This window comes from Branchiostoma belcheri, unplaced genomic scaffold (assembly GCF_001625305.1).
Source record: "Branchiostoma belcheri isolate BF01 breed outbred unplaced genomic scaffold, Haploidv18h27 scaffold26, whole genome shotgun sequence".
NCBI lineage: Eukaryota > Metazoa > Chordata > Leptocardii > Amphioxiformes > Branchiostomatidae > Branchiostoma > Branchiostoma belcheri.
Window position 1 is genome coordinate 2,550,861 of NW_017803865.1, and position 24,231 is coordinate 2,575,091.

The following is a 24,231-nucleotide window of genomic DNA, read 5'->3' on the forward strand; positions in this document are numbered from 1 at the left end:
ATTCATCCGAAACACATTTGTGAAAAGCTAGCAGTTTAAACATGTATCTTTCACCTCAAACTTTCAGAATGTAGAAGTGTATTATTACTTGTTGTTTTGTCTGCTATGAACAGTTAGCACATGTAGCACATTTGATTGTTCTTCACTGTATCTTCAATATACATCATAAGCTGATGTCTTGTTTGACAGTCATTGTTATCCATTGATTGTGATTATATCTTCACACAGAGCTTTTTAGAGCTTGTTGTATTACACTGTTTTCCATTTATATATAATGTGTACATTGCACATTGACTGTACATGTTTTCCATTGTTTATGACATACATTGTATACATAATATGCACAATTACTGTACACATTTCGACCAAACTCCACATTAATTCTCTTTATTTCAGTCCTCCTACACATCACACCAACACACTGTACTGTCACACATACAGTGTAGAATAGTAACCATTGCTCCCAAATATTCCTATTGTTACCCATTGTTATGTGAAGTGTATGTACAAGTGTATATACCCGCTCCATGAAGCTACATGTATTTCTGCATCCCCTTGTGCGCATCGCTCTTTCCCCCTCCATTATCTTTTTCTCCTGAGACATATTTGCGAAATAAAACAGTTCAAGAGGTGAGTGATCATCATCAGTCATCTGCATTTCATTGCTGCACGAAAAGTTCTGTTACTGTCTTCACGTTTCCAACTTTTAGGCCACGCCAATTTAGTTTGCTGTTTCATTCTCAATAACTGTAAAAAATGTAGAAAATCAAACAGTGTGAGTGAATATCAGTCATGTTAAACTCTGAGAAACAAGGAATTAAATTGGTGTGGCCTAACATTGTGTAGAACATAGTATTGCAAAAACTTACTGTCGTCTTTACAACTTATCCCACAAATGCACCATGCAATGTCAACGCTTTCTCTTCTCCTAGTGCTTTGTTTCTTGCACACCATACTTGGATTCATCTGTAGTTGTCACTAAAGCATGCCACATTTCCCTGCACCCGTACACTTAATATGTACATGTATAAATGCACTGGGAAGAAAATTTAATGCACCACCACAACTTCAACGAAAACAGCATGATCTCTGTCACAATTTTCTTCATTAACATGAAACCCGCACGTTGAAGAAAACATACTCTTGCTCCTTCCAGCTGACTTAGTTGACGGCGAGGCTTCAGAGCCGGAGGAGCCAGAGGAGCCAGAGGGCATTCCTCCATACTTCACACAAAAGCCAACCTCACAGAAAGTGGAGGAGGGACAAGACGTGAAGTTTGTCTGCAAGCTGGTAGCTGCTCCTTCTCCTGAGGTAGGTATTACAAGGGACAGTTACTGTAGCAGTTGTCTTGGTGTAGGAAATATCTAAACTTGACTTACATCTCACTAGAAAAGAGTCTTTGTCATGCTCTACAGGGAACCAACAGTAGCAGTTCCTATGGTGTTGTCTAACCATATAGGAACTTACTATTTCTTACTTGTCCTTGTTATTTCCAACCAGTTTTCCAGTTCTTTATATGAACCTAAATGAGGGACAGTATCAGTTGTCTTAGCATAGGAACTATCTAAACTTGACTTACATATCCCTGACAAGAGTCTTTGTCATGGTCAACTGGTATTCCAGTTCCTCATGTAGAAGTGTTGGCTAGTTCTGTCAGTACATTTTGGTGACACTGAAGAAGAGTGAGCGATGTCACTCATATCTTTGACATTTTTTATTGGAATGGTCTGCCTTTGCTGCAGTTATACAGAACAATATCTTTGTCACAAAGGCTTAAGTTATTGGAGTAGGTGGTCCACTGCTTAGGAAAGCCACGAAAAACATTCAGGAATCGCTTGTGTACTTGCTAATTTAGACTAGACTTTTACTAAACATTTCTTTGGTGATTGTTCCCTTGTAGGTTACTTGGTACCATGGAAACAAAACAGTAAAGGTGACAGGTCGCTTCTCTGTGGAGATCGAAGCAGACGTCCACCATTACGTGGTGACCTTCACCATCAGACAGACCAACCCAAAGGATGCTGGGAGTTACATCATCACCCTCAGCAACTCAGTTGGAGAGGCGAAGGCCATGGTTTCTCTCACGGTCGAACGTAAGGAAAACTTTACTCGTGGGGTCGTGTGGCGTAATGGCAGAACATTCAGCTCAGGACCAAGAGGTCCCGGGTTCGAATTCTGCATGTCACCAAACTTGTGCTCTTGGGAAAGCCACTTTACGCAACTTTCCTCATTATGGCATACTCATTAACATCTGAGCAAAGTGAGGAAAGTTGTGTAAAGTGGCTTTCCCAAGCACAAGGCATTAAAAGAAAAACCAAACCAACTTTATGTAGAAAATACACAATGGAATACATAACAGATCTTAAACGAAAACTGTCACTGTGTAGATTTTAATAGGTTTTCATAATAGGTTTTGATAGGTTTTCAAAATCTATCCACAGTTGCTTGAGTTTTAGTTTTCTTCTGTATCTCATTACCTGGATGTCTAATCTTCTCCAAGGTATACCAGCTCTTACTCAAACATTCATTTCATGTAAATGTTATGTAGTTGATACATTACAACATATCTTGGTTCCAAGGGTGCTTTCAAACATTTTACACCTTTTGGTCATTATTTCTTTAACTTAAACATTGAAGAGTTTTAGCATTACGAAGGCAGTGTTGTGCATCAATTTGTTGTGCATCAATTATCATTCATCCACAACTTTCTGCCTTGCATAATATTTTATGTACAGGGCCAAAGAAAGAGGAAGCACCAGACTTCAGGGCTAAACTGAAGACTAAAAAAGTCGAGGAAAAGCCACCAGAACCAGAAATACCTCAAGAAGTCCCCGCTGCCTTCGTCAAAGTGCCGAAAAACCTCACAGTCTATGCAGGAAATTCTGGGAAGTTTGAATGTAAATACATCGGAGAACCACAACCGAACCTGGCCTGGTTCCGGAATGATGCAGCTCTACCCCAGGACGAGAGGTTTAGAGTTGAAATCACGGACTCAGGGATGTGTACTTTACACATAGACGCTATCACAATGGCAGATGCAGGGTGGTACAAGTGTGTGGTGTCCAACCAACACGGGGAGCAGTCATGCTGTGCCAAACTCATGGTGGAAGGTACAGACATTTCAGCACTGTGACGCATGCTGACTAACTGTAGGACTCCATACTAACAGATGGTAACATGATACTGTCCCAAATATGCAAATGAGCAAAACCTATAGTATTCATATACTTAACTAACTAACCAACAAACATGGACACAATGAGGACTGTAGATAGCTGTGCATGGGCCATGGCAGTATTAACACATACGGGCATTTGGAGGCAACTTATAAATATTTTGTATTTTAACCTTTGATATGTACCTCATTGTTTTGTAGCAAGTTAATAAACCACAAGTAATGCTTTCAGCTCTAGCATAGTCCAGAAGGATGACTTGTATCAGTTACTAACACCACTTGTAGAACAAATTTTGTCATATATTAATAAATGTAACCTTGACATGTATGCAACAACTTGCCAGTATATATCAGTACAGTGTTATTTTTTACTTTCAATATAGACTTTTTGGTTTGTAGATAAATGTGTCTTTTTTTTTAAGTTACTTTGTTAAGTTTTGATAGAGTGAGGAAGAAATTATCTTAGTATGTTCTTGACGCACCTGATTTTGTCTGCTACTAAAGGAACACTTAATGTATCTTAGATTTTCACTCTGTGTGTTGTGGGGGTCTTGAATGTAGTTGTAACAAGTGACTCCTGTACTCTAGACAAACCAGAAGTTGTCGAAGAACCTCCTGCAGTGGAGGAAGAACAAAAAGACATTCCCACAATACAAGAGGAGCCTGTAACAGTAGAAAAGGACACTTCCATGGTTGAAGAGCTTCGCCAGGCTGCCTTTGAGGTTCATGGGGAAACAGTAGACGCCAGGGACGAAAGCAAAGCTGAACTCAGGGTGGAAGAAAAAGCTGCACCCACTGAGACCCTGACAGAGTTGACTGTAGGCGAAGGGTTAGACTTGAAACGAGCCAAGTCACCTCTAGTCGAGTTCCCACTTGACAAAGAACGGACGTTTTCCGGGGCATCGGTTGAGAGCCCTGCTCCTGAAGACTTCCTCTCGGCCGAGGAAGGTCCAGAGGAAGACGAGACAGTCCCATCTGCTCCTTCATTCCTCCAGACTATTGAAGATTTCATAGTAGTTCCGGGAGAGCCCGCCTTGTTCCAGTGTAGGGTCGCGGGAAACCCAACCCCGGAGGTTGCCTGGTTCAGGGATGGCGCGAAAATCGAGCCGAGCGATCGCTACGTCATCGTGCGGTCTGACGCGGGGGTGACGTCGCTCACCATCCGTGACGTCACAGAGAAGGACGAGGCTGAGTACACCTGCACGGCCGTCAACTCGGCGGGAAGTGCCTTCTGCACCGCAGACATCTACTTCTCAGGTAGATAGATAATATATAATTTACCTGCCTCTTTGTTGTATCTAGAACCGTGCTTTATCCAGAACTATGCTTCGGGATGGTCCACGTGTATCCAGAACTGTGCCTGGGACAAATCTACATTCTTGGATATGCGGAGATTATCCAGAACCGTGCTTTATCCAGAACCGTGCTCAGACACGGTTCTGGATAGTCCGCGGTTATCCAGAACCGTGCCTGAGGAAAATCTATGTTCTTGGATACGCGGAGACTATCCAGAACCGTGACTGATCTTAAGACCTAACCCATTCAGGCATAGAACTAGATACGCACAGTTCTAGATACGAAATTGTCGTTTCTTCTTAGTTTGTAACCTTTTTCTGAACGAATTGCTTGTTTGCTTGCTAAAGCATCGTGGCAATGGCTACCCATATGTACTCCGGTTCAACTGAATGTCTTGCTTGTATACAGAAACTTGTGGTAAAAACAAGTGCTTTTTGTATGCAGGAAGCTGCTATGCTCAGTACATCTACTTGCACGCACTGTATTTAATTGCAAACATTGTTCAAACCTGCAACCACATATCTAGGCTTTGGAAAGTTGCCGCATGTGCAGCGCGTTATCTTGTTATGCATGGCAGCGAATGCGAAGTACTGCAGAGCAATGCATGCCGCATGCTGTCGTCGTCTTCTTTCCTGCAATTTTCGCATGAGAGATTAAAAAAAAAGTTCTCAAGAAGGATTTCTTTCCTCCACAATCAGAGGAAAGCCGTGGCGAGAAGCTCAAGACCAAACTCGAACAGAAACGGATCACAAAGCAAGAGATGATCGTAGAATTCCCACCCGAATCTCCCACTGAGCCGGGGAAAGACGAAACCGCCGCCGAACCAGAGTTCGCACCGCCCAAGTTCGTCGGCGAAATCATCGACGAGATCGTGCGGGTAGAAGTTGGCGGGACGGCACGCTTCACCCGTCGGGCGGTGGGACGACCCAAGCCGCAGCTGATCTGGTACAAGGACGATGTGGAGATCGAGCCTGGAGGAAGGTTTACTATAGAGTACAGTAACGACGGGAGCAGCAGCCTGGTGATCCCTAACGTGCGGCCGGAGGATGAGGAGGAGTACATCTGCAGGGCTGTTAGTGAAGCCGGCCAGGCTATGTGCTACGCTGATCTGATTGTCGATAGAGGTTAGTTTTACTTCCACAGCGCGAGCATCACCACCAGTCCATGCTTTATGCTTTTTTTCTTGGAACAGAACAGAACAGAAAGATGTATGAAGTTAAAGGAATAAAAACTGGTGAGCATGTTGTTTGCTGACTCCACAGCGCGAGCATCAAGTCCAAGCTTTATGCTTCTTTTGCCGGAAGGATATGAATAAAGTTAAATGAATAAAAACTAGTTAATGTAAGCATGTTGCTTATCTATTTCGCTGTTATTTATTGAGCGGTGATTGTAATCGCAAATTTTCCTCACATTGCTGCCTTTTTGTGCCACATATAATGACACTGCAAATTACAGGGGTACATTTCAAGTAAAGCCAACCCATAAATTGTACGAATTCTGTTTTGGTTTTCTAGTTACCCAACAAACAGAAGAACCCGCCTCGCCAATTTTCGAAATGCCAGTCGCAGATGAAAAAGTCATTGCTCAAGAGATCCTAACAACAGAAACAGCTGGCTTGATCACAGAGCAAGAGACAAAACTAGCAGAGGAAGTCTCCTTCGAGGACAAAGTAGTAGAGGTAGCACCAGACGAACCAAAGCAACCGGAGGAACCTCAGGTAAAGCTGCAGGAAGACGTTCTCTCCGGAATATTAGTGAAGGAAAGAAAGGCAGAGGAGGGAGAAGAGTCACCGTCTTCTCATCCTAGAGTCCATTTTGCTCCAGGCGAGCTTCAGCACCAGTTAGAGCGGGAGCAGATGCGAGTGGGGCTGCTGGAAGGCGTGCCGAGACGGTCGTCTATAGTTTCAGACAGCGGCTATGAAGGCGACGGTGAGGACTCCGTTGTGCCTGTGCAAATTGAAGCAACCAGGACACAGGCAGAAGAAGTACATGAAACCGAAACCAAAGAAGTCAAGATTGGACTTCGCATAGGGGAGCCTGGAAAGAAAATACGCATTCACGTCGAGCCCAAACAAGAGGGAGAAACGCCTGAAAGTTTTGAAATTCACAGGGAAGAGGATATCCTGAAAATCCACAGGGAAGGACAGGAGCCACAGGTGATCAAAATCGATGGGAAGCTGACTGCAGAGGACGTCGCCGCCCAGCTGCAGTTAGCGGGAGCGCCACAAGAGGTCGCTTCAGCTGTAGGGCAGTCCATCGTTAGGGCGTTCACCAGCGCGGAGTTTCGTACACGGCCGGGAGTTCTCCGGTTCTTTACAGAAGAAGGCGGGGAAGAAACGCTGGAGTCCGAAGTGAAGATCATTCCTGATGAGCATCCAGAAATCCTCCCAGCTAAGCTAAAGAAGGAAAAACCAACGCGAGAACCACCCTCTATCGTTAGAGTAAACCGACTCACAAGAGTCGTGACCATAATCCGACAAAACGGAGAGTCGGAACAGGTAAAGTTAGGCGCAGATATCAGCATGGAAAGCGTGATTAAGGCCTTCCTTGCGATCGGTGAACGTCGCGAAGTCGCGGCCGGGATTGCGCAGGTGGTGATGCGGGTAATGTCACCCGACTACGGCGCCGACAGGCCCAATGAGATCTCCATCCGTCTTCACGCTCAACCTGCTAAAGCCGAGGAGCAGCAGCGAGTTGGTCCGGTTAGGCTAGAAACAGACGCCGAGCATCTACAGCAGACTGTAACCGAACAGACCGCTTCCATCAAGCTGAACAGAAGGGCGAGGACCATCACGGTGTATCGCCAGTCTCGTGCGCCAAAAATTATCAACGTGAACGCCGAGTTGACTACAGAAACCATCCAGCGCGCCCTAGAAGCGGCTGGGGAGCGACCGGAAGTCGCTTTGTCCATCGCACAGGTCGCTGCAAAGACCATGATGGCTGACACCAGTACGGAAGAGATCACTATTCGCCTGAAACCGCAGGTAGTGTCGGAAGGAGACACAACCGCTCGACGCCCTGTGTCAACCGAAGAAGCTGCAACTCTAACCATCAGAGTCAACAGACCAACAGGGATGGTCATGATCTTTCACGACGGCAATGAGAGAATCCTGCAGGTTCACGGCGAATTTACGCAGGAGAACGTAGAAAACGCGCTGAAGGCAGTCGGAGAGAGGAGGGACCTCGCAGAGGCCATTCTTGAGACCTACGCGAGAGCCGTCGCCACCGGTGCTGCGGAAACTGAGATCACATTCCATCTCAAGCACAGACAGGTCCAGCGCCAGGTCATCCAACCAGTTCCGTCTGTCGAAGCCACGGTTAAGGTTAACAGGGAGACAAAATTGGTGATCATCACCAGAAACGGGCAAGAACAGCGGTTCACCGTCCAAGGGGAGCTGACCGCTGAGAACATGAGAAACGCTCTGCTAGAGGCTGGCGAGAGGCCGGAGGTGGCTTCGGCTGTTTCCCAAACCTTCGCTAAAATCGTTGCCAGCCAGACCAGGGCGACTGAAATCGTGTTTAACGTCAAGCCGCGCGTCCAGCAGCCAGCAACCTTAAAGCCATTGCGTTTAGAGCTCGCTCCGTCCCCGGCAGAAGCAACAGTCTCAGAGCTAACAGCAGTCATCACAATCAATCGACAAACCAAAATGATGACGCTTGTCAAAAACGGGACCGAGAAAACCTTCCCGATACAGGGAGAACTCTCATCTGAAATAATCAGAACCATACTAATAGCTGCAGGTGAGAGGGAAGAAGTAGCTTCTACTATAGCCCAGACCTACGACAAGGCGGTCGCAAAAGACCCCAACGCGAAGAAGGTCAAGTTTAACTTGAAGCTGAAGGTGCGGGCATCCGAGAGGAGAGAGCCGCTCCGCCTCCGCTTGCAAGCCTCACCACTAGAGGCAAAACTGCAGCAGGAGACCACCATCAAAGTCAACAGGCGAGTTAACACTCTTATAGTCCTGCGAGGTGGTCAGGAACACTGGGTGAAGATTGGCGCCGTCGTGAACGCAGAAAACATCATCAAAAGTCTTCTTGCTTTCGGGGAGAGACCAGAGATCGCAGAAGCTGTCGCACAGACGTTCAACAAGGCAGTTGCTAGAGATCCGAACACTTCTGAAGTTACCTTTCATCTGAAACCGAAACCAGCAAGAGTAGTGAGTAGTATAACACTAGAAGAAGCACAGAAACTTGAGAGAGAAGAAGTTGACGAAAACGTTCAGCTTCTCACTATACGAGTCAACAGGCAAACAAAAATGATCACAATAGTGCGGCCAGGGCAGATGCCAAAGAGCTTTAAGATATTCATTGTGGAGCCTGAAACTGTAGGCGCTCGGCTATCATCTGAGGGAGAACCAGATGAGATCTGTTCGGCCGTTTCCGACGCGATAGCTCAGGTCTTAGACGCTGATCCTGATATGAAGACTTCTCCTGAAATCACGATCCATTTAAAATCCACCGCCGAACCGAAGAAGAAAGAGAAGAGGGTGCGATTTCACCCGGTCGTGCTGGAGGAAGCGTCCATCTCGAGAGAGACGCGCATTTCTGTCCACAAAGCCAACAGGACGGTCACCATGCACGTGGAGAAACTTCCACCCGTCGCACGGCAAATGGAAGTCCCGCTGTCCGCAGAAACCGTGAAGGGAATCTTGCAGGAATTCAAAGTGGAGGACGGCCTTGCTTCTGTCATCACACACTGTGTGGAACAGACCCTGTTGGTAGACGGGGGTCTTCCTGAGGTCAGTGTCCTCCTACAACCTTTCGGAGCTCGGAACGTCCAGTTAGTGGTAACGTATGAGGGTGACATTCCTGCTGGTTCCGAGTTCCTGCAGAGGTTCTATCACGAAGAGGAGGTGCCAAAGATCAAGAAAAGACGCGTGCACTTCAAACCGGTCATGATAGAACACACTACTATATTCCGCGAGACAAAAATACGAATCAGCAAAGTGGAGAAAACGGTCACATTTTACGTGGACGAACTACCCACCAAAGAAAAGCGGCTTGAAATCCCGCTGTCGTCTGAAGTCGTCTTCGCGATACTGAAAGAGTTTGAGATCGACGACATGGTGTCAGCCTTGATCACACAAGTTGCTGAACAGGTGCTCTTCATCGAAGACGGGTTACCCGAGGTCAGCGTGCTGCTCCAGCCGGTGTCTCCAGGTGGCGCTCGTATGACGGTGACGTTTGAAGGCGCCTTGCGCGAGGGAGCGCAGTTTCTCCAGTCCATGTTCGCCACGCGTGAACCTACAGCAGTGGAACAGGAGACTCAGCGCCGCGTTGAACCCGAAGTCGAGATGATCCCGCCCTACTTTACGGTCAAACCGAAGCCTTTGACGGTTGACGAAGGCCAAAATGCAGAGTTTTTGTGCGAAGTTGTGGCGTCGCCCGCTCCAAAGGTAGCTATCATTATGTTTTAGCTAGCCTGGATGCCAGACTGTTCTCAGAGCCAAAACACAGGCCAGTCCACAGTTAGACCATGAGAAGCAGAGTATAAGAGTGTCTGTGGTAAAATTTCTTTGGCCCTGGAGATGAAGAGCTAGCCAGTATACTGGCTCTGGTAACAGACTGGCACCCAGTCTATTACTTAATTTGCGGTTTGCAAGATGCTGATTTTTTTCCAGTCTTTCACAATGGTTTTTAGTGCTTCGTAAATGTAGGTTTTTCATATACATTATTCTGAATTTCTTCGCAGATAACGTGGTATCACGGTAACCGGCCAGTGAAACCGGGCGGACGCCTCACAGTAACAACCACGAACGAAGGGAACCTGTATGTGATCACTCTGTGCATACAGCAGTCTGCAGCGAAGGATTCTGGAAAGTACGTTCTCGAAGTTAGAAACCAAGCAGGGGAAGCCAAGGCCATGATTTCCCTTCAAGTTCAAAGTGAGTTCGATGTTAAGACCTCTTGATAATGCATTGCAAATTCCTTGTATTCATAGAATGTTATCATAGATTTTAATATAGATTTGCATAGATTTTAAAAGGATGGTACTTTCTATTGGCAGTTTCAGTAATCTATCATTTCTATCTGTTTCAGAGCCAGTAGTTGAGGAAAAAGTAGACTATAAGGTCCCGTTAAAAGCAGTAAAAGAGAAACCAAAGCAGGAAGAACCAGTAGCCAAAGCCAAACAGCTACCTGCAGCCTTTATCAAAGTGCCCAAGAATTGTACAGTAGTAGAAGGAGAGAATGGCATGTTTGACTGTAAAGTCACCGGGGAGCCTCGGCCCTCGCTAAAATGGTGCAAAGATGACCAAGAAGTACAGGGTGACCGTTACGTTGTTGACTATAACCCGTCTGGCGTTTGCGTTTTGTACGTTCGCGATGCGACGGCTTCTGACGCGGGCTGGTACTCGGTAACCGTGTCTAACGAGCTTGGCGAGCAGACCATGCGAGCCAAACTAACCGTTGAACTTAAGCCTGTCGAGGAAGAGCCAACTCCTGAGATTCCTCCTGAGGTTGAACAGGAGGTCGTGCGGAAGATAAAGTTCCAGCCAATAATGCTGGAGCGCTACATAATCAAACGTAAGATCATTATCTACATCAGCAAAGTAAACAAGAAGGTGTCTGTTCATTTTGAAGGGTTGCCGGTGAAAGAAAAACATCTTAAGATGTTAGAACTGACACAGAAGACTTTGATGTCGATTCTTAAAGAATTCAAACTTGAGGCATACCTATTCATTGTCGTGATGCAGCTTGCAGAACAACTACTATTCATTGAAAACGGGCTTCCAGAAATAACGATTATCCTGAAGCCCTTCCGGACACAGACACAGCTACTGATGACTTTCGAGGGTGCAATCTCTGAAGTAACCCACAAGTCAATCTTAAACATACAGCTGCGTCTTCCGCTAAAGGAAGAAGTAGCTGAAGAAGTCGTTGAAGAGACAAAACAGGCACCTGAAGAAGTCTCGAAGGAGGCAGTAGTAGAGGAGCCAGAACCAGTCGAACCACCCGAGCTTGTTGAACAAGAATCAGCTGTAGTTCAGCCTATAGAATTAGCTGGCGTGACCAGTGAAACTCTAGAGTCACTACCCGAGGAACCTGTGGATCTGGACGAGGTGTCCTCAGAAGGACCTGAGCCTGAGGATGTCTCTCCCTTCTTTATCGAGAAACCGAAAGCGATGACTGTAGAGGAGGGGCAAGACGTAGAGTTTGTCTGTAAGGTTATGGCTTCTCCCACACCACAGATTACCTGGTACCAGGGAAACCGGGTTCTCAAATCTGGCGGCAGACTGAAAATCACAACAGAAACAAGCGGACAGTTGTATACCACGTCTCTTATCATTAAGAAGGTAGCGCCCAAAGATTCGGGTAATTTATTGGTGGTAATATCAAATGACTACGGAGAGGCTAGAGCGATGATTTCTCTTCAGTTGGTAACAGTGAAAAGAGAAGAAACGGTGGACTTTAGGAAGCAACTCAAGGCTGTCAAACAGGAGAAGGTAGTGAAACAGGAAAAGGTAGTCAAAGAGGAAAAGGTAGAAGAGGTAGTCGAACAGGAACCTTTAGTAGAAGTCAAACAGGAACTGATACAAGAAGTCAAAGAAGAAAAGGTAGAGGTAAAACCAGACGAAAAGGGAGAGCCTGCTTCATTCGTTAAAGTCCCTAAAAACTGCAACGTACCTGAGGAGGAAACCGCCATGTTCGACTGCAAAATCGTCGGCGACCCTCGGCCTTCCGTAAAATGGTCAAAAGATGACCAAGATTTAGAAGAAGACCGTTACACCGTGGACTACAACCCGTCCGGAGTTTGTGTGTTGTACATCCGTGACACCGTCCCTTCTGACGCGGGCTGGTACACATGCACGGTCAGCAACATCCATGGGGAACAGTCCATGCGGGCTAAACTCACGCTTGATTTGAAACCTGTAGAAGTGGAGCCTAAGACTGGCAAACTTCGCGAGCCTTTTACCGCGAAGGATACTGTACAAGTTGTACTCGAAGGCCTGTCTGAGGCTGCCATGTTTGAACAAATCCCAGAAGACTTGGCTGTAGAAGAACCAAAGCCATTTGAATCTGCAGAACAAGTTAAACAAAGCTCAGCCTTGGTTCAACCATTAGAAATTGCCGACGTGGTCTCTGAAACGATAGAGGCTCTCCCAGAGGAACCAGCAGACTTAGACGAAGTTCTCTCACAAGGGCCTGAGCCTGAAGACGTTGCTCCGTTCTTCTTTGAGAAACCAAAAGCGATGTCTGTAGAGGAGGGACAAGATGTAGAGTTTGTCTGCAAGGTGATGGCATCTCCCACCCCACAGATTACCTGGTACCAAGGAAACCGCGTTCTCAAATCTGGTGGACGACTGAAAGTTACCACAGAAACTAGTGGGCAGTTGTACATCACATCACTTATCATTAAGAAGGTAGCACCTAAAGATTCAGGAAATATGCTGCTGGTAGTATCAAATGACTATGGAGAAGCCAGGGCAATGATGACTCTTCAGCTCGTAACCGTGAAAAAAGATGAAACAGTTGACTTCAGGAAACAACTGAAGACAGTCAAACCGGAAAGTAGAAGGCAAAGTATCCAGAAAGAAAAAGAAAATGAAGAAGTCACAGAAGAGACAATAGAAGTCATGCCTGGCGAGAAGGCCGAGCCTGCTGCGTTCGTGAAGGTTCCTAAGAACTACGAAACTCCAGAAGGAGAAAGAGCTGAGTTTGACTGCAAAGTTGTCGGTGAGCCACGTCCTTTTGTGAGGTGGTTCAAAGACGACGTAGAGCTGGAGGAAGACCGTTACACCGTGGACTACAACCAGTCCGGAGTCTGTGTGTTGTACATCAATGACACCGTTCCTTCTGACGCAGGCTGGTACACATGTACGGTCAGCAACCCTCACGGAGAACAGTCCATGCGGGCTAAACTTAGCCTTATACTGAAACCTGTAGAAGTACATCCCCAAGCCGCTCAACTTCAGCTGTATGTTCCTGCGAAGGACACGATCACAGAAGTAGTCGAAGGCTTGTCAGAGGCAGAGATACTAGAAGAAATACCCGAAGAGTTGGTTGTCGAAGAACCAGAAGAATTTGAATCTGCCGAACGAGTAAAAGTGAAAACAGCTTCTGTGAAACCAGCGGAATGGGCCGATGTGTCCATCGTGGTCATGGACTCACTTCCAGAAGAACATGTAGATCTAGACGAAGTTCTCTCACAAGGCCCTGAGCCTGAAGACGTTGCCCCCTTCTTCTTTGAGAAACCCAAGGCAATGTCAGTGGAAGAAGGGCAAGACGTAGAGTTTACTTGCAAGGTGATGGCATCTCCCACACCACAGATTACGTGGTACCAAGGCAACCGAGTTTTGAAGTCTGGAGGTCGTCTTAAGATTACAACAGAAACTAGTGGTCAGCTGTACATCACAACACTTATAATTAAAAAGGTAGCGCCCAAAGATTCAGGAAATATGTTACTGGTGGTATCAAATGACTACGGAGAGGCCAGGGCTATGATGACTCTTCAGCTCGTAACTGTGAAAAAAGAGGAATCAGTCGACTTCAGAAAACAACTGAAGACAGTCAAACAGGAAAAGAGAAAACAGAGCATCCAGGAGGAACAAATAGTAAAAGAGGAGGTCAGAGAAGAAGAGTCAAAGAAGCCTGAAGAGAAGGCAGAACCTGCTGCATTTGTGAAAGTTCCCAAGAACTATGAAACTCCAGAAGGAGAAAGAGCCGAGTTTGACTGCAAAGTTGTCGGTGAGCCACGTCCCTATGTACGGTGGTTCAAAGACGACGTAGAGCTGGAGGAAGACCGTTACACCGTGGACTACAACCCGTCCGGAGTCTGTGTGTTGTACATCCGTGACACCGTTCCTTCTGACCAGGGCTGGTACACATGCACGGTCAGCAACATCCATGGGGAACAGTCCATGCGGGCTAAGCTAAGCCTTATTCTCAAACCTGTCGAAGTTAAACCACAAACTGGACAGCTCGAACCCATTCCCTCAGAGGATACAGTCACAGAGGTAGTAGAAGGACTGTGTGAGGCAGAAATACTTGAAGAGATACCTGAAGAGTTGGTTATCGAAGAACCAGAAGAGTTCGAATCTGCCGAGCGTGTTAAACTGAAGGCAGCTGCTCTGAAGTCAGCAGAATGGGCTGATGTGACAACAGAGAAGATGGAGGGTCTTCCAGAAGAGCAGGTAGATTTTGACGAAGTCTCATCCCAAGGGCCTGAACCTGAAGACGTCTCTCCCTTCTTTATCGAGAAGCCCAAAGCGACGTCCGTGGAAGAAGGCCAAGATGTAGAGTTTGTCTGTAAGGTTATGGCTTCTCCTGCACCCCAAGTCACCTGGTACCAAGGTAACCGTGTTCTCAAAACAGGCGGCCGACTAAAGATTACTACAGAAACTAGTGGGCAGTTGTACACAACATGTCTTATGATTAAAAAGATAGCTCCAAAAGATTCAGGCAACCTAATGTTGGTAGTATCAAATGATTACGGAGAGGCAAGAGCTATGCTGTCTCTCGAGGTTACCACCGTGCAGGAAGAAAAAGTGGACTTCAGAAAACAACTCAAGGCAAAAGCGGAAAGTAGACGGCAAAGTATCCAGAGTATCCAGAGTGAAAAGGAAGAAGTCACAGAAGAGAAAATAGAAGTCCAGCCATTATATGAGAAGGCCGAGCCTGCAGCATTCGTCAAGGTTCCCAAGAACTGCGAAGCACCGGAAGGCGAAACTGCTGAGTTTGACTGCAAAGTTGTTGGCGAACCACGCCCTTCCCTGAAGTGGTCCAAAGATGACCAAGACCTGGAAGGAGACCGTTACACCGTGGATTACAACCAATCCGGAGTCTGTGTGTTGCACATCAATGACACCGTTCCTTCGGACCAAGGCTGGTACACATGCACTGTAACCAATGCTCACGGAGAACAGTCCATGAGGGCCAAGCTCACACTGCACTTGAAACCCGACGAGCCAAAAACAATGCAAAAAGACGGGTTCTTTTCCCCAGACCAAGAAATTGAACTTATCGAGGGAATTTCTGAGTCAGAAATACTTGAGGAAGTACCTGAGGAATTGATTGTTGAAGAACCGGAAGAGTTTGAATCTGCCGAGCGAGTTAAGCTTAAAACAGCTGCTCTGAAGTCAGCAGAATGGGCCGATGTGACAACTGAAACGATGGAGGCTCTGCCAGAGGAGAAGGTAGATTTCGACGAGGTGTCCTCACAAGGAGCTGAACCTGAAGATGTCGCACCGTTCTTTATTGAAAAGCCCAAAGCCATGTCTGTAGAGGAAGGGCAAGATGTAGAGTTTGTCTGCAAGGTTATGGCTTCTCCCACACCCGAGATTAAATGGTACCAAGGCAACCGGGTTCTCAAAACTGGCGGCCGACTGAAAATCTCCACAGAGACAAGCGGGCAACTGTACACCACATATCTAATGATTAAGAAGGTAGCGCCCAAGGATACAGGAAATCTATTGCTTTCTGTGTCCAATGAGTTCGGAGAGGCCAGAGCGATGATGTCTCTCGAGTTTATAACGGTGGAAAAGGAAAAAGTAGACTTCAAGAAAAAGTTGAAAACCGTGAAGCAGGAAAAGCCTAAAGAGCCGGAACCCGTTGAAAAGACAGAGCCTGCCGCGTTTATCAAAGTCCCCAAGAACTGCAGCACTCTCGAAGGGGAAACAGCCGAGTTCGACTGCAAGGTTGTCGGTGAACCTCGTCCCATTTTGAAGTGGTACCGAGAAGACCAAGAACTGGAAGGAGAGCGTTACACTGTAGACTACAACTCATCAGGTGTCTGTGTGCTGTCTATACGCGACACCGTTCCTTCTGATGCAGGTTGGTACACATGCACGGTCAGTAACCCTCACGGAGAACAGTCCATGCGGGCTAAACTCGCCGTGGAACCGATACTTAAAGAACCAGAACCAGAACCTGAAGAGGAGGAAGAACTCGTCACTATTACTGAACGCAGGGAAATTACATTCACCACTCTAATGCTTGACTTCATCACTATCCTCAAGATGACACGTATATACATCAGCCGAATCTCCAGGCGGCTTGCGGTGTATGTTGAAGAGTTGGAGCCAAGAGAGAAACAACTGGAGGTCGAGCTGACGTCTGACTTGGTAATGTCCATCCTGAGAGAATTCGATGTGGAATTCATGCTTGCCTCGTTGATCAAACAAGTCACGGAACAAGTTTTGTTCATCGACGGAGGTTTACCGGAAATCACCATCCTCCTCCAGCCTGTGGGGGACCAGACCGAGCTGCAGCTCAACTTTGAAGGCGAAATGCTCGAACAATATCGATTTCTACAAACGATACACTTGCAGCTCCAACTCCCGTCCACGGAGGAAGTTACAGAAGTTGTGGAGGAGCCAGTGGAGGCTGCTGTCTTGGAGGAGATGCCGGAGGAGTTGGCTGTAGAAGAACTGGAACCCTTTGAAGAACCGGAGCTCTTTGAACAAGAATCAGCGGAAGTTGAGCCAACAGAGTTTGCCGATGTGACCAGCGAGACTGTTGAGTCTATTCCAGAGGAGCCTGTGGACCTGGAAGAAGTGTCCTCTGAAGGCGAACCCGAGCCTGAAGACGTCGCTCCCTTCTTCTTTGAGAAGCCCAAAGCGATGTCTATAGAAGAAGGGCAAGATGCAGAGTTTACTTGCAAGGTTATGGCATCTCCCACACCACAGATTACATGGTACCAAGGAAACCGCGTGCTCAAATCTAGCGGCAGGATCAAGATCACTACAGAATCTAGCGGACAGTTGTATACCACCTCGCTTGTGATTAAGAAGGTAGCACCGAAGGATTCTGGAAATTTCCTAGTGGTAACATCAAATGAGCTGGGAGAGGCCAGAGCCATGATTTCGCTTGAGCTCGTAACCGTGCAGGAAGAAAAAGTGGACTTCAGAAAACAACTAAAGGCAAAAGCGGAAAGTAGAAGGCAAAGTATCCAGAGTATCCAGAGTGAAAAAGACGAAGCCACAGAAGAGAGACTAGAAGCGATCCTGGGCGAGAAAGCCGAGCCTGCTTCATTTGTTAAGGTTCCTAAGAACTGCGAAGCACCGGAAGGAGAAACAGCTGAGTTTGACTGCAAAGTTGTCGGCGAACCACGTCCATCTTTGAAGTGGTTTAAGGACGACATAGAACTTGAAGGCGACCGTTACACCGTGGACTACAACCAGTCCGGAGTTTGTGTGTTGTCTATTCATGACACCGTCCCTTCTGACCAAGGCTGGTACACATGCACAGTCAGCAACATCCACGGAGAACAGTCCATGCGGGCCAAACTCATCCTCCATCTAAAACCAGTTGAACCCCAGATCGTCGAACCGGAACTGTATTACTCTCCAGACGAAGAAATCGAACTGGTCGAAGGGATTCCAGAGACAGAGATACTAGAGGAAATACCGGAGGAGTTAATTGTCGAAGAACCAGAGGAGTATGTGGGCGCAGAGCTTGTCAAACAAAAGTCTTCCTCACTTAAACCAATGGAAGAAACTGAGGTGTCCACTGAGACAGTGGAATCTCTTCCCGAAGAACCGGTAGATCTTGAGGAAGTTGTTTCAGAAGGGGAGCCTGAGCCACAAGACGTTGCTCCATTCTTCGTTGAAAAGCCCAAAGCAATGTCCGTAGAGGAGGGACAAGATGTAGAGTTTGTCTGTAAGGTTATGGCTTCTCCTGCACCCCAAATTACTTGGTACCAGGGTAACAGGGTTCTTAAATCTACTGGCCGACTAAAGATTTCAACAGAAACTAGTGGTCAGCTATATACCACGTCCCTTATCATTAAGAAGGTAGCGCCAAAGGATGCAGGTAACCTCATGCTTACTGCCTCAAATGATTATGGAGAGGCCAGAGCCATGATGTCTCTTGATTTCCTAAGTGTTAAAAAGGAAGAGAAAGTAGAATTCAAGAAACAGTTAAAAACTGTCAAGCAAGAAAAACCAAAAGAGGTGGAACCTGTTAAAGTTAAAAAGACAGAGCCTGCCGCGTTTATAAAAGTCCCCAAGAACTGCAGCACTCTCGAAAGTGAGACCGCTGAATTTGACTGCAAGGTTGTCGGTGAACCACGACCTTCGCTGAAATGGTCAAAAGATGACATAGAATTGGAAGGCGACCGTTACACCGTAGATTACAACGGGTCCGGAGTTTGTGTATTGTCTATTCATGACACCGTCCCTTCTGACCAAGGCTGGTACACTTGTACGGTCAGTAACCCTCACGGGGAACAGTCCATGCGGGCTAAACTTGCTGTAGAACCCAAACCTGAACCTGAGCCAGAACCAGCCCTTGAGGAAGACTCTTTGACTATAGTTGAACGTAGGGAAATCACTTTTGCCACCTTATTGCTAGAGTACATCACTATCCTAAAGCAAACGCGTATTTTCATCAGTAAAGTCTCCAGACGGCTTGTCGTATACGTTGAGGAGTTAGAACCAATGGAAAAACAACTGGAAGTCGACTTGACTTCAGACTTAGTACTTTCCATCCTAAGGGAATTTGACATACAGACAATGTTAGCTTCCTTGATCACACAGGTGGCTGAACAGGTTCTGTTCATTGACGGAGGTTTACCGGAAATCACGATCCTCCTCCAGCCTGTAGGAGACCAGACGGAGCTACAGCTTACATTTGATGGTGAAGTACCTGAAGGCTCCCGATTTCTTGAGACGATACACTTAGAACTGACTCTTCCTTCCAAGGAGGAGGTGGAAGAAGTTGTGGAGGAACCTCAGGAGGCAGTTACTCTTGAAGAAATCCCAGAGGACTTAGAGGTATTAGCGGAACCCCTTGAACCTTCAGAGCCTGTGGAGCTAGAATCACTTACAGTAGAGCCTGAAGAATTAGCTGAAGTGTCGACTGAAACACGGGAGTCCCTTCCTGAGGAAACAGTAGACTTTGAGGAACTGTTCTCAGAAGGTGAACCTGAGCCAGAAGACATCGGTCCCTTCTTTGTAGAAAAACCCAAGGCGATGTCTGTAGAGGAGGGGCAAGACGTAGAGTTTACTTGTAAGGTTATGGCATCTCCCACCCCACAGATTACCTGGTACCAAGGAAATCGTGCTCTGAAATCTGGCGGTCGCTTGAAGGTAACTACAGAGGAAAGTGGGCAGGTGTACGTCACGTCACTGAAGATCAAGAAAGTGGCAACAAAAGATTCAGGAAAGATCTTACTGGTCGCTTCAAATGATTTTGGCGAAGCAAGAGCCATGATCTCCCTTCAACTTGTCACCGTGCAGAAGGAAGAAAAGGTAGACTTCAGAAAACAACTGAAGACAGTCAAAGAGGAAAAGACAGAGGAAGTAGAAGAAAAAGCAGAGGCTGCTTCGTTTGTGAAAGTTCCCAAAAACTTCGACACGTTGGAGGGAGAAACTGCTGAGTTCGACTGTAAGGTAGTCGGCGAGCCACGTCCAACCCTGAAGTGGTTCAGAGACAACCAGGAATTGGAAGGAGACCGTTACACTGTGGATTACAACTCGTCCGGTGTTTGTGTGTTGTCTATTCGTGATACCGTCACTTCTGACTCAGGTTGGTACACGTGCACAGTCAGCAATGCTCACGGAGAACAGTCCATGCGAGCTAAACTAACGGTTGAACTGCAGCCGGAAGAACCAGAGATAGTCCAGCTCGAGTCGCATCTACCCGCACAGGAGGACGTTGAAACTCTAGAACCGATTTTAGAGTCAGACATTCTTGCAGAAATACCAGAGGACCAAATTGTCCCGGAACCAGAGTCGCTTGAACCAGCAGAACTTGTCGAGCCAGAATTAGTCGAAGTTGAGCCAATGACAGAAACTGAGGTGGAAGGTGAACCATTAGAGTCCATCCCTGAAGAACCGGTAGATCTTGAGGATGTGTCTTCAGAAGGAGAGCCACAACCCGAAGACATTGGCCCCTTCTTTGTGGAAAAACCGAAGGCGATGTCTGTAGAGGAGGGACAAGACGTAGAGTTTGTCTGTAAGGTGATGGCATCTCCCACACCACAGATTACCTGGTACCAAGGCAACCGCGTTCTCAAATCTGGTGGCAGACTAAAAATCACAACAGAAACAAGTGGGCAGTTGTACACCACATCTCTTGTAATCAAGAAGGTAGCATCTAAAGATTCTGGCAACTTTCTTGTGACTATCTCTAATGAGTGCGGGGAAGCGAGAGCCATGATGACTCTCCAACTCGTCACTCGCGAAAAGGAAGAGAAACCCACGTTCCTCAAGCAGTTGAAAACTCTCAAACAAGAAAAGGTCGAAGTTGTAGAAGAAGTTGTAGAAAAGAAAGAACCAGCGGCTTTTGTCAAGGTTCCTAAGAACTGGACTGGCACAGAAGGCGAGAACGCTAAGTTCTACTGCAAAGTCGTTGGCGAACCGCGACCCACACTTACATGGTCCAGAGACGACCAGGTTCTTGATGGTTATCGATACGTTGTAGACTACAATGGTTCAGGAGAATGCCAGTTGTCCGTTAACGAAGTTGTTCTCTCCGATGCGGGTTGGTATTCCTGTACCGCTTCTAACGATTTTGGCCAACAGACGATGCGAGCCAAACTCATCGTTGAGCCGAAGGTTGTGAAAGAAATACCCGAAGAGCAAACAGAAGTGCAGGAAAGCGAAGCTGCACACTACGTCGTAGAGAAACAAATGAATCTACAGTTTGGGCCGATAATGCTCGATTTTGCCAGGTATGAAACAAACTGCAAAATTCACATCAACAGAGCCGAACGATCGGTCACTCTGTATGTCGAGCAGCTAGAGGCACGTGAGAGAAAGATGGACGTCACGCTGTCCTCTGAGGTTGTTTTCTCTATCTTAAAGGAGCTCGAACTTACAGAAACTCTGGCCTCAGCTGTTTCACAGATAACAGAACAAGTACTCTTCGTTGACGGAGGGTTACCGGAAATTGAGATTTCGCTCGAGCCCCAGAAGCCTCAGGGGGTGCTACTCTTTGCTACATATGAAGGCTATGTGTCCAAAGAAACTGCCACATTTTTCGGCACTCAACGAACGCTTGAGATCAAACAGAGCCTCGTGACAGAAGAAGTTGCGCCAGAACAGCTACAGGCATTGCTTATTGAGGAAGTCGACTCTGGAAGCCGCGTAGGGGTTGAACCTACTCCTGAAATAGCCGAGGCTCCCGAACCCATTCCCGAAGAAGAGCCCGAAATTGTGGAGGAACCTCCTGTATTGGTTGAACCTGAAATCATCACCGTTGAACCAATGACAGTACCGGAAGTAACGGTTGAACCAATGGAACCGCTTCCACTCGAACCTGTGACGTTTGAGGAAGTGAAGTCAGAGCCCGAACCAGAGCCTGAACCTGTTCCGCCAAACATTATAGAGAGACCCAAATCTCTGACAATCACCGAGGGCGAAGATGTAACATTCCCGTTCAAGATATTTTCCTCCCCTACTCCTGAGGTAATGTATGCTCTTGGTGTTCGTACTGCAATTTCTTTCCTATTTTGTTTGCTGGAGTCATTTTTTAATTACGTTTTGTAATGTTTTTTCTCCACAGATCACTTGGTATCAAGGAAACCGTGTTATAAAGTCTGGAGGTCGGTACAGTTTTGAGACGCACTCGAGTGGGCATATCCACTCAGTTGTCTTAAAGCTGAAAAAGACAGGACCTAAGGACTCAGGAAAATACATGCTGGACATTGTGAATGTGTATGGACAAGCAAAGGCTATGGTGACTCTTCAACTACAGAGTATGTATGGTGCTGCTTTTATCTCTAATGGTTTGTCATCTTTACACAAGTGTTGAATCCATATTTTCGCTTTTTGTAACGCGTTTTGATGCATGTGTGTAACAGTTGTCTCTACATTTTCTAGAAACCAAGAAAGAAGAGAAACTCGACTTCAAATCTCAGCTTAAGTCCGTTAAGGTGGAGAAGAAGGAAGAGGTAGAAATCTCAAAGGAAGAACCAGCCAGCTTCATCCGAGTCCCGAAGAGCTGTTCCGTCCTGGAGGGTGAACCGGCAGCCTTTGACTGTAAAGTGGTCGGAGAGCCCGCGCCCGAAGTAGCCTGGTACTTTAACGACGTAGACCTCTCTAGCAGCGAGCGTTGCAGAGTTGAGATGTCTGAATCCGGGGTGTGCACCCTGGAAGTGCAGGAAAGTCGCGTAACCGACGCCGGCTGGTACTCCTGCACCGTACGGAACTCTCTGGGGGAACAGACCATGCACGCTAAACTGGCGGTGGAGCCGAAAGTGGAGGAGCCGACCGAACCGCCTACTCTGTCCGCGCGCGCGTTCCTGCAGAAGTTCGTGCAGTACGAGATGCTGTACCACAGGTTCCAGGTGACAGGACACCTGCCGCAGGTGAAGCAGAGGGACGAGCAGCCAACAGGTAGTTTTTACGTCATCATGACGTCATCACGACAGCCATCACGACGTCATCTTCACCCATCCCAGAAGAAAGACGTCACCTCCATCAGGACGCATTTTTGCACTTCATCGCATTGCCTTCCAGCGCGAAAAAAAATTGTAGTTTTTTGTCAGTTATGACGCCATCATGACGTCACCGAGCGACGTCATCTCCACCCATTCCAGAAGAATGACGTCACCTCCATCAGGACGCTTTTTTGCACTCCATCGCATTGACTTAAAGTGCGACAAACGCATGAAATTTAAAGTTTTCTTTCCACAGACATTCCCCAATAGCTCAGCCGGAACGCAAATATAACATACTGCAAACCTCACCACACACACTCATTTCATCACGATCGCTTTGATCCTTTTTTTCAGGTGATTATGTTTAAGAGTGGGTATGGAAATCTAACGGTTGTGTTTGAACTGTTTCTCTGTTCAGCTGAAGAGGAGGCTCCCCAGATCATCCCGCCGTCGTTCTCGCGAGAGTACGGCGAGATCCGGGCCATGGAGGGCGGGTCCGTGCGGTTCGTTGCCGCGGTGACCGGCTCACCCGAGATCGAGGTGGCCTGGCTGAAGGACGGAGTGGAGCTCCACGAGGGACCCAAACACTGGATCCTGTTCGACGACAACGTAGCTGTACTGGCTATCCCCAGGTAACAATCGTGAATGACAAAACTATTTTGCCGAGTTTGGATATCTTCAGAGATATAGAGATGTAACACTCACGAAAGACTCAAATCAGCTGGCAAAACATGCATCAATCAATCAATCAATCAATCAAATGGTTTATTGTTCAATCGACTTTGCAGCACTACTTGCATGTAGGCTGAATTGTGCCCATTGTTACATATGTACATCATCTCATCATGCATAAAATGTCATATCTCAATTTTGCTGAACTTACATATCTTCCTACTTAGATATAGAGATGCCTCTTTTGCCGTTTATTGTTCGTTCCATCATTCATCTTTACATACTAAAGTAGATAAAGTTCTTAACACTTTGAACTGTACATAGCTCACAGCGTCTTCCCATGTTACTTAATAGTACTCGTCACATGTAGCTGACATCTAGAAAATTCATGTATTGCCCAATTTGGTATCACACCGATGTTTGGTATCACATCGCTGTTTGGTATCACACCGCTGTTTGGTATCACACCGCTGTTTGGTATCACACCGCTGTTTGGTATCACACCGATTTTGGTATCACACCGACGTTACGTTTGTGTCCTGCAGAGTTGACCTTGCGGACGAAGGCTTCTACACGTGCCGCGCGCGCAACGCGGCCGGGATGGTGGAGATCTCGGCACCGCTCATCATCGAAGGTACGGTGTACAACAACGGGCGATGCCGTCGAGTTGTGACGTCGCTCTCGGCGCGGACTTTGATCTTGCCGTGGCCGTATATGAATCAACCAATCGCCGTTGTTGCCTGGCTCTTGCATGCCGCGCACGT

At 46.9% G+C, this 24,231-nt stretch overlaps 2 protein-coding genes across 2 annotated transcripts in view; both read left to right on the forward strand.

Moving 5' to 3' along the window:
• LOC109471809 (obscurin-like) overlaps positions 1-24,231 on the forward strand; it is an 84,455-nt gene that overhangs the window by 104 nt on the left and 60,120 nt on the right. The window contains exons 2-8 of the mRNA XM_019771163.1: positions 1,157-1,311; positions 1,901-2,093; positions 2,736-3,110; positions 3,764-4,432; positions 5,170-5,595; positions 23,214-23,427; positions 24,013-24,101. Coding sequence (XP_019626722.1) covers positions 1,157-1,311; positions 1,901-2,093; positions 2,736-3,110; positions 3,764-4,432; positions 5,170-5,595; positions 23,214-23,427; positions 24,013-24,101 — 2,121 coding nt within the window. The remainder of the gene's footprint in view (positions 1-1,156; positions 1,312-1,900; positions 2,094-2,735; positions 3,111-3,763; positions 4,433-5,169; positions 5,596-23,213; positions 23,428-24,012; positions 24,102-24,231) is intronic.
• On the forward strand, positions 7,564-23,103 carry LOC109471893 (muscle M-line assembly protein unc-89-like). Its single transcript, XM_019771327.1, has 5 exons — positions 7,564-9,866; positions 10,163-10,355; positions 10,510-21,821; positions 21,919-22,111; positions 22,236-23,103. Exons 1-5 carry the CDS (start codon positions 7,881-7,883, stop codon positions 22,907-22,909), a joined length of 14,358 nt encoding a protein of 4,785 aa, XP_019626886.1. The 5' UTR covers positions 7,564-7,880; the 3' UTR covers positions 22,910-23,103.

Coding starts and splice junctions, on each gene's coding strand:
- LOC109471893 (XM_019771327.1), top strand. CDS start 7,881: ATGAGAAACGCTCTGCTAGAGGCTGGCGAGAGGCCGGAGGTGGCTTCG. Junction 10,356..10,509: donor GATTTCCCTTCAAGTTCAAA/GTGAGTTCGATG, acceptor TATCTGTTTCAG/AGCCAGTAGTTGAGGAAAAA. Junction 22,112..22,235: donor GGTGACTCTTCAACTACAGA/GTATGTATGGTG, acceptor TACATTTTCTAG/AAACCAAGAAAGAAGAGAAA.